General features: G+C 59.0%; 1 protein-coding gene across 1 annotated transcript; it reads right to left on the bottom strand.

The window, feature by feature from the left end:
- Positions 1-537: 537 nt before the first annotated feature.
- Positions 538-9,206, bottom strand: SKOR1 (SKI family transcriptional corepressor 1). Its single transcript, XM_081505821.1, has 9 exons — positions 9,100-9,206; positions 6,675-8,880; positions 5,492-5,582; positions 4,502-4,609; positions 3,884-3,955; positions 2,499-2,573; positions 2,171-2,245; positions 1,593-1,658; positions 538-1,098 (listed from the first exon to the last, which is right to left on the bottom strand). The coding sequence occupies exons 1-9, from the start codon at positions 9,204-9,206 to the stop codon at positions 1,004-1,006; spliced, it is 2,895 nt and encodes a 964-aa protein (XP_081361947.1). The 3' UTR covers positions 538-1,003.
- Between the last annotated feature and the right edge of the window lie 690 nt (positions 9,207-9,896).

Below are 9,896 nucleotides of genomic sequence, written 5' to 3'. Positions count from 1 at the left end.
GAGGGAAGATTCAGAGACTTGACGAGAGTTCTCATTCCTTGCCGAGGCCCAATGGAGGGTCCTAAGCGCGGGGCGGGGAAGGCCTATGGCCTATGGGGCAAGCTGGGTGTGCCTGAAGAACCAGTGGAGAGGTCGCGGTGCTCGCTGCTGCCCACCTGGTCAAACACAGGCCTCCGCTTGGGCGCCCCAGCACCCGCGCTGCGGTCCCCACGCCCCACCTGTTGCGCCCGCCTCCTTCTCGTCCCTCCCTTCGCCACGCTCCCACCTCCACAGCCCCAGGAAGTGTCGGGTTTTTTTTCTTTTTTATTAAAAACAAAAATCAGGGATACAGGGTTATCTCCCCAATCAGGCTCAAGGTGGTCTCCATCTCGTGAGTCAGTTGTCGCCCTTTTTAAAGTGCTGTTACATCAAGAGGTTACAACAAAAAAATAGACAAAGCAAAAACCCAAGAGGGAATGCAAAATGGGACTGGAAGTAGATCCAGGAGAAGGAAGCAAAATAACTTACAGCATAAATAAATTAAAAATGAACCCATTGTTACTGAACCAAGAGACTCACAATACATTTATATCCATTGCACATAGCCACTTTGTCATTAGGAACAAGAGTTTCAGAAGTGGACGGGGAGGGGAGCGCGGGGCCAGCGAAATTGCTACATTGTATTCACAATTGGGGCTCAGAGGCTGTACAGGAAGGAGAAGCCTCCCTCTCCCTTTTCTTACCCACTTTGGTCCGTTAAGACCATGAGACCCGATGCCCGGAGTTGAACCATGAGGCAAGGTGGTATTTACAATTGGAAACGGAGACTGGGTCCTGGTTTCGGGCTCCCAAGAGGGAGCGGGCAAGGCCGAGGCGCCCGGGAGAAGGGCAGGCGGGCGGGAGGCTGTATTTACATCGGTCCGGTCCGAATGGCTTGTATCTCGCTCTCGGCCGCCGAGGCCACGGGTATTTACAAGAAGAGAGCAGCATGGCTTGAGGGCGCGTGGGCGCGGCTGGGCCGGCCCTAGGGCAACAGCGGGGGCTTGAAGGAGCAGTTGCCAGTGCAGTGCCGGGGCGTCAGCATCTTGCAGGAGAAATGGTGCAGGGCGTCGTGGGCTTCTGGAGAGACAGTCAATTGGGCCATGTTGGGCTCCTCGCCTGCCTCCCTCACGCGGTCCACGGGCTCCCTCGCTCCCCTGTCTACCCACGTTTAACCCACCCCCTTCAGATTCAGGAGTTCTCAAGCGAGATCAAAAGGTGGGAAGGTAGTAGCAATACTGGCCATTCAGAACCACTGCTCTAGTTCAATAGCCCCATTTTACAGCAGAGGAAACTGAGGCACAGTAAGAGAGAGATCGAGCAGCTCAAAATCAGATTTGGACCTGGTGGCAAATTTCCCAATGCCCAGAGCTCAAGGGGCTCTTTCTCCATGTCCACCGTTCTAGAATGATTTCTCCACTAAAATGAATTCCCGTTTCCATCCTCTCAGTTACTTATTTCTGCAGACCTGGCCTTCCCCCTCACCATCACTCATGCATGCGTTCATTCATTCATTCATTCATTCGCCCGCACAGCCAGTGCCTGGCACCTCTCCTTTGTTCCCCCGCTTGCACCTTTTAATTTCTGCTGGATGGCATAGCGTGCCTTCCGCTCCTGGTCAAGTTCGTTACAAAGAGTATCTGGAAGACATAGGAAGTAGCCGGTGAGGAAATGAGACCACCCTAGGGCCCGCTGGGGTCACAGCCCGGGCCTCACCCTCTTCTCAGCGCTCAGCCCCTGGCAGGAACAAGTCCCGGCGACCGAGGGAGGGGGCGTCAAAGCTCCAAACTGCAGCTTGGCTGAGGGAGGAAATGGCCTGGGATGGCGCTTAAAGGCAGACGGATCTAACCAAAATTAAAGCAAACTTAGGCATTACTTCCCAGGTAATTTTACGCCTCGATTTTTAATTTAGAAACCGTGGAAATTGCCGCGATAAGAAGTTCAATCACTCCATGTAATGATGCCTGCAAGCCGTTTGCTGGGCTCGCTTGCCATTCTGAGGCTAATCAGAGTATACAAAGGATATTAAATAAAAAAAATAATTGTTAAATTACCTTCAATTTAAATCCAAATGACTGAGCCAACATTGCGGCTCCTGCCAGACGAGAGGCAGTTACGGCCCGTGCACGCGCTCACCTGACTCCCGTCTTACCTCTGACAATTTGCAGCTGTTGCACCATTTCTTCTCGATAAGCCAATTCCCTCTTCATTTGATCCTGAAAATTATCTGTGCAAATTGATTAAGTGAGAGCTGTTACGCACAACCCCCTCCCTCGGCCCCCTTTCCCCACTCCCCAGCCCCATCCACCCCCTCTGTCTTTGGTCTAGCGGGAAACCCGGCTAGGAAAAGAAGGGTTCGGTGGGTCTGGCTGCATGAAAAGCAGCAGCAGCTGCCTGCACTGGGTCCCGGGTCCAGGCCAGGCGGGGCATGCGGGAAGAAGGCTCTGGCGATCAGGTGGGGTGGGTCTGAATGGGGGTACCTTTGAGACTCTGAAATTCTCGCTCCAGCTTCTTACGGAGCTCCATTTGCTCCAGGAGCAGTTTTTGCAATTCGTCTGTGAAGGGGCAAGAGTGGGATGTAAAGGAGGAGGATGGTGGGCCTCAGGTAGCCTCTAAGGCACCCAGGTCCCACTCTGGCCAGTAGCCATGAGATAGGAGTAGCGGAGGGTGAGACCAAATGGTAGGCCCTCAACACTCAGTTTTCCCATGTGCATCCAAAGGATTTGGGCAGAAAATGGAGTTAGGGGTTTAGGTTGCCCAGGAGAATCAAATTCAGAATGGCAGAATGCTTGTTGGACTTCTAGGTCCTGGGCCCAGGTACCAACCAGCGTGGCATCCACTTTAAGTTGTTCTTAACTTCATAAGTTTAGAGGTAGGCCTAGCAACACTCAGTTTACCCCTTCAATCGAGGGACCTAACCTCTCCCTTCAATGATTCAGACCAGGAAGAATCTGGTCAAAGCCTTGGACCTCCACCCTAGAAAAATACATATATTCATAACAGTTTATTTACAATTTTAAGAGGTCCCAGGACCCCAAATACAGGGTAAGAACACTCATATAAAGCAGAAGGATTTTGAAGGTAACTACATCACCTGTAAAATCTGTAACTAGGAACAGTGGAAGACCACCAATGCTTCCCCTACCCCCACCCCAACACACACCAGTTTCCAAGCCCAACCCTGGGCTGGGATGGAGTAAGGGGGCAATTGGGTGTGGAAAGCCCCATAGGTGCTCTCAAAAGTTGCTTTAGAGGAGTGGCAGGGGGCTGCCCATGGAGCTATTGGTATCTGGTCCTTCCCTCCCAGGTGCTCAGAAAACACAAAAATGAGAGACAGAGGAGCAAAGTGGGGTTAGAAGCTCCTTTCTCTGCTTCAAGCCATACTCTGCCCCTGCAGTTGAGCAGGGACCCCATTCCACAAACAAGGTCCATCCTCACCCCATTTACGGTGAGGTGGAGTCAGTTATACATTGATTCCAGGAAAAGAAAATAACCTCTGAGACACTCCTGAAGTAAATGCCTTCTCAAAATCTTGCTATTCAGATGAGGTTGAGAGACCTAGATTGTCCTTCTAAGGATCATTACTCATTTTTTTTTCTCATTGGACTATTCAGACAGGCCTGGCCTTGGGGACTCTGGGGGTGGTTGGTTCCCTCCCCCTACTCCCTTCACCCTTCCACCCTCCCATCCTCCACCTCTGTGCCAGGGTAATGTGTCCAGGGGATTATCCTTTCTGGTCAGTGAAGATTGGTTCCTCAAGAGCCTCATCTTCTCACACTCACTCCTGCAGGAATAACACCCCTCTACAAGAAGGGACGATTTCCCCCAAGCACAGTGTACCCCCATTTCATAGATTTAACCTCACCTCTGGCCAGGTTCTCGATATCTTTCTCCACTAGTTGAGTTCCTGTGACATCTAGGGTGAGCCCATCTTCGCCTGGGATACAAGGGCAGGTAAGAAGGGTTTTGTTCTGGGAGAGACCTTGGGAGGGGAGGGGTGAGCTTCCTGGTAACTGTGCTAAGTTGAGTACCTATTTCAGACCCTCTGCCTTTAGAGGAGACAGTTGCAGGCATCCAGTTCTACCCACCTTCCAAGCCATTATTTTAGGTCACTCAGAGAGTGACCCCCCCCCCCCCAGGAGAGTGGAACCAGGGATAATAGGCTATCTTAGGGCAGGAAATGCTCTTTGACTTGTTTTACCTGGGTGATGGTGTTCCTCATATCCTTCTAGTAAGTCTCCTTCCCTTACCCGGGAGAGCCCCAAACCCACCAAGGAGGTAAGCAATTCAGGAAACCTGGCCTGACCCTTGCCCATTCTGTTTAAATGTTTATCTGCCAGCCGCGAGAGGAGAGCAAATGTTTATCCGGAAGCCCCTTAGGCTTGATAGAAAGCCTCCCTCGTAAACTGGAGTCGGTGGAAACCTGGGCGACCTGGGGTCCAGCTCCTGGGTTGGGGTGGAGAGCGAGGGTCCTAGGGCTCACCTCGGTCTGTATTTGCCGGACTTGGCTGGGAGATACTCCTTTGGTCTGGATAGCATTTCCTCGTTTCCAAATCGTCGGCGGTCGAGTGATTGTCTTCCTTATCTGGCTCTTAAAGGCAATAAACCGAGTTTCAAGGAGAGGCAAAGAAACCGTGACCCGGATACGGCCAGAGCTGCCGCGGTCGGGGCGCCCGAACCCTAATTAAAAGCGTCGTGGCCGCCGCTGGTTCCCGGCTGTGCGCCTGGGCTCGCACCCTCAGGCTTTGGGCCGGGCACCACCTCCCCCGCGCGCGATCTGCTCATCTCCGGCTCCACGCCCCCTCCCCAGCCCCTTGGAAAAGAGCAAAACGAGCAGCCGAGCCCACCAGGGACAAGCGACCTACATCGCGCGCAGATACTGGGGCACCGCGAGCGCGCGTGGCCGCCGGGTCTACCTGCTCCGAGAACGCGGCCCAGGCGGCGACCCGCGGGGTGGCGACAGCGGGGGAGACATCGTACCGGGCGGGCTCAGGCTGCCCGGATTTCCGAGGCCCTCAGTTCATTCTCTGAGTCAATGGGTCCCGCGCGCACCTCCGCGTTGGGCTGCTGCTACCGCTCACTTCAGGGTCCCCAAGCGCCCCCACCAACCGCCTGGACCCGGCCTGACCACAGACAACCTCTCGGCCCAAACCCTTGCTGAATAAATGAGAGAATTTGAAAGACGTGCCAGGCGTGGTTTTTAAAAGGTTTAACCCAGTGTATGAAGTGTAAGTGAGCGGTATCTTTGCGATGAAGGGGACGGTTTGTTGTTAAGTAACCAAAAGATGCAAGTTGTTGGGAGTCCTCGCTTAGCTTCCTTTTTCTTTCAGTGTTTTGCTTTCCCTCTCCCTCTTTTTCTCTGCTCTGTCTTTCCTCCTCTAGTCTTCCCTCGCAGGCCTCCTCTGGCCCGGGCCCTCTGCCCGCGGCCCTCCCCCCCATTCCATTGGCCAGCGACCTCGGCAGGGGGCGTTACCGTGGGCCTCTGGGGCGCAGAGGTAGGACGCCGCGGGCCCCAGCGCCGCCGCCGCGCTCTTCACGTGCTCGTCCCTCTCGGGCGCGTACACCTGCGGCGGCCGAGAAATGACAGGCGGTTAGGGGGGCGCTTGACGGCGGCTTGGAGCTGCCCAGCCCTCCGCCGCAGCCAGGAGAAAACCTGAAGGGGTGGCGGAGGTCCGCTTGCCCGCGGGACCCCAGCGCCCCGAGAGGCCATGACGCACGCGGCGCAGCCTGGAGCCCTCGGAGGTCGCATCGCCGTTTGTCGTGTCCCGGTAATTGCGAGCGCCCTTGAGAAAATTACCCGAGACACAAAGCGGTTCCCAAGCCAAGGGTCGCTCAAAGCCCACCCCCGCCCTCCTCGCCCGCCTCTTTTTCAGCATCTTCTCTCCCGCCCGCGCCCAGTCCCCGACATAAATGACGCCTTTCGCATCTGGCTATTAAGTCATGTTTTAATGGACCGAATGGAACTGTACAGGTGTGCCCACCCACTGTCAAATGGCGAACGATTCAGGCTTAGCTGCATACCCCTCACCCGAACCCACGGCCGCGGCCACCTGAGAGCCCCTCTCCCGCCCCGCACACCGTCTTGACAGCTTCCTGCCAACGAGCCCTGAGGTGCCCAGGGCAGGAATTCGGAGACTCGGAAATCTACGAGTTGGGGTGTTGAAAGATTCTGAGGAACCCGTACTGCAGCTTGAGGGAGAGGCCTCCCTCTCTTCGGCTAGTAAGCCCGTCTTCCCCGGAGCTCTGATCCCCATCCCGGAGGGCGTGCTACCCGCCCGGCCTCGTGAGCGCTTTTCTCTGGCTTTTGGTCTCTTTCATCCAGACCCATTGATTTCTAGCTCTTTATGACTACAGACTTCTGCCTGTCTCCTCCCTACTTCCGTCAACAAAAACACAGCACACGCAGTTTTCAGGTCTGCTGCTCCCACCCCCACCGCCACCCCCGATCTTCCGAAACCCTCAGTCAGTGGTCCCAGAGAGTCCAGCTGCACAGAGCTCCCGAAGCTGGGCCTACCCAGAGCAGCCGGGGCCTACTGCTTGAACGCCCGCTCAGAACAAAATTCCCGTCCCCCACCCGGCCAGGGCCTGCCCCACAACCCAGAGCTGCCGAGGGGTAAACAAGGAGGCGCCACCCGCGGGGCGGGCTTGGGGCTCACCTTGGCCGGCGCGGGGCCCCCCAGCGGTCCGCAAGCCTCTCGCAGCTCATAGCCGCCGCTTGGCGGGCTCTTCTCCGGTCTCCGCACCATGTCGTCGGCCGCCAGGTCCCCAAATGCGGCCCGACTGGCTGAGGGTAACCCCGGGCGGCGCCGGGGACGAGGGCTTCCGCCTTCTGGAGAGTCTGTGGGACCGTCGGCGCCGGACGAGGTGATAGACGGGGCTCCTGAGATCTGGTCTTCATTTGGGCTGCCTCCTGTGCTAGGCGCACAGGGCTCGGCCTCATCTGGGGCGCCCTCGTCGTCGGGGAAGCGGTTGGACTCCACGTCCACCTCGGGCTCGTCTGCAGTGTCCACGTCGGGGGAGGCGGAGTGGTAGCTGGAGCTGCCCTCGCTCAGAAAGTCCGGGCTCACGTAGCCGCCGCCGGTCCCTGCGCCCGGCCCCGGCCCACGGGCTGGCCCACTGCCGTAAGCTTCGCGGGCGCTACCGTAGAGCTTGGCGATGCTTTCGGCATCCTTGACCACAGGCCGGAAAGCCGACACATAGGAGCCTTTGCGAGCGGGCGGCGGGGGCGGCGGCGCCAGCGGGGCCAGCGGGGGCGGCAGCGCCTCGTCCGCGCCGTCCTCGTCCAGTGGCCCGCGGGACAGCGCGCTGGGGCAGCGCTCCTCTGCGACCAGGCCTCCCTCCTTGGTCGGCTCGGTACCGTCCAGGGACTCGGGGCCGCCACCTCCCGCAGCAGCCGCGGCCGCCGCCGCTGCAGCTGCTACGGCCGCCGCCACGGCTTTGGCTTGGCTCTGCGCGGCCGGATAGGGCGGCACCGGGAGGCTGCCTGCCGCAGGCCAGAACATGGGAAACGTCGGGTACACAGTGGCTGCGGCGGCGGCCGCAGCGACGGCCGCCGCGTCCTTGGCTGCGCCGGAGGGCTGGTGACCCCAGAACATGGCGCCGCCGCCCGGGCCAGTCCCCGCCCCGGGGGGCAAATGGCCGGTTCCTGGGCCGCCCGCTCCTGCCCCAGTGCCCGCGCCCCCGCCACTCCCGGGGCCTGGGCCGCCCTTGGGTTCGCCTGCGCCTAACACAGGGTCATCCTTTTTGGGGCAGAGACCAAAGGCCGTGGGGAAGCCGTAGGGATGAGGGAAAAGCGGTGGGGGCAGCTTCTGCAAGAGGCCAAAGCCCTTGCTGGGCACTGGGATTACAGGGTAGCTGCGGACCCCGGCGCCGCCACCGGGCCCTCCAGGGCCCGCGGGGCCGCCAGCTCCCGCCGCCAGACCAAGTCCCCGTTGCGCGTGAGGAGGCGGCGGCCCGGGAGGCCCTGTGGCCTCTTCTTCGCCACAGCGCAGGCTTTTGTGCGGCGGCGGACCTGGGGCCATGTCTGCGCCGCACCCCGGGCCGCCCCCGCCGCCGCCGCCGCCAGCACCACCCTTCCCCTGTCCACCCGACCCTCCGTTAGCGCCGCCGCCGCCGCCTCCTTGCAGCGAGAAGGTCCGCTTGCGGGTGCCACCATTGAACATGGCCTTGACGTCCTCCCAAGCATGGCTCAGTTCGTCTGTGGCCGACTTGTCACTGAGTTTGAGGTGTCGGCGCCACGAGTTAAAGTTGGCTGCGTCGGGCTGCGTGTACTTGGCGTCGGGTGTGCGGTGCGAGTGGAAAATGAACTTGTTAGGCGAGAAGTACATGCTGCAGTAACCGCACTTGATGCACTTGGCACGCGAGCTGTTGTAACGCGCAGGGATGAAGCTGCCACGCGAACCCCAGGCACACTCGTGCACCACATCGAAGGCGAAGTTCTCGGGCAGCTTGGGTGGCTTGTGCTCGCCGAGGAACGACTTGCACAGGCGTTCGGCCTCACGCTTGGTGATCATGCCGCAGCGGCGAGACGAGATGGGCATGGCCCCTGCCCGACGCAGAATTTCCAGCTGCACCGGTGTGCACTGCACGCACGTGATGCCCAGGGCCACGCGGCGGTTGTGGATCTCATTGTAGCTGTAGTTCTTGAGGAGGGTGTTGGAGATTTGCGCCAGGCATAGGCGCTCCTGGCCGTCGATGACCAGGGACACGATAGGCACCCCGTACAACGATGTCTCGCCCACCTGGTTGGGTTTGAGAGCGCTGGAACCCGAGTAGGGCTGCAGCTCCTGCTTGGAGTTGGGAGAAGAGTTTCCCTCGCGCCCCGGCCCCAGTTGAGTGGTAAGAGCCTCCATGCCGCCGCTCCTGCGAAACAGAGAAAGCAGAGAGCCGATGAGCCATTTTCAGCGCCAACGCCGCTCGGGCCCGCCCAGTAGGGCGCGCAGAGTCGGGCGCGCGGGGAAACTTGGCAATGGGGAGTCCTAGCTCATTCGCCCCCTGGACGGGCCTTTTGTTATTCAGACGCGTGCTGGCCTTGGAACAAAAGCCCCCGGGGTTTGGAGGAGGAGTAGGGGTAATTGAGACCTCAGGAATGCCTGGGTAGCTAGGAACCCGATCCTGTTTTCGGGCTGGGAAGGAAGTGGGGCCCAGAGACGGAGAGTGACTTGCCCAAGGCCACACAGCAAAGCCATTGTCAAACCCAGGCTTCCTGGTGCCCAGATCCGTTAAGACTTCGGCCACCCTCGCAGCCTGCCCTATCCGCCCGGGTCCCGAAGCTCGGACTTCGGGGACAGGCCGCCCCTCTGCTCAGTCGCGCATGCACGCGGGCAGGGGCAGCGCTGGGAGGAATAGGGAGGGGGGAGGGGCGGTCACTGCCCATCTCCAGACAGCAGGGGGCGGGGCGGGGGGGGCTGGTAAGGAGAAGGAGGAGGGTCTAGAGGCCGTGAGGGAGGCGGGGAGAGAGGGAGGGGGAGAGAGAGAGAGAGAGAGAGAGAGAGAGAGAGAGAGAGAGAGAGAGAGAGAGAGAGAGAGAGAGAGAGAGAGAGAGAGAGAGACGACCGCTGTTCGCGGTGCTGAACCCGACTCTCTAGAAAGCTCGCCGTGAGCGCCCAGCCCTGGAGTTGCCCTCACTGCACCCAGCTCCATGCATTTGGCTCCCAGGGATAACAGGACTGCTTTCCCCAAACACAAGCTTTCCCTCTTACACCCAGAACCCCGCGTTCGTTGAGCAGAAAGATTCTGGTTGGAAATGTAAACCATTTTCTTTCCAGCCATCGGTGGGATCCGGGTCAAGCAATTCCTAACCACATTTCCTGCATTTTTAAGCTGCGGTCCAGACCCAAGCTGGTTTCCCTCCGGGTCAGCACACTGGACGAAGAGGT

The sequence above is a fragment of the Giraffa tippelskirchi genome, chromosome 7 (genome assembly GCF_054371585.1).
Source record: "Giraffa tippelskirchi isolate mGirTip1 chromosome 7, T2T-mGirTip1v1.2.pri, whole genome shotgun sequence".
NCBI lineage: Eukaryota > Metazoa > Chordata > Mammalia > Artiodactyla > Giraffidae > Giraffa > Giraffa tippelskirchi.
The sequence above is the reverse complement of the archived record's forward strand: the minus strand, read 5'-3'. Positions and strand labels throughout refer to the sequence as shown.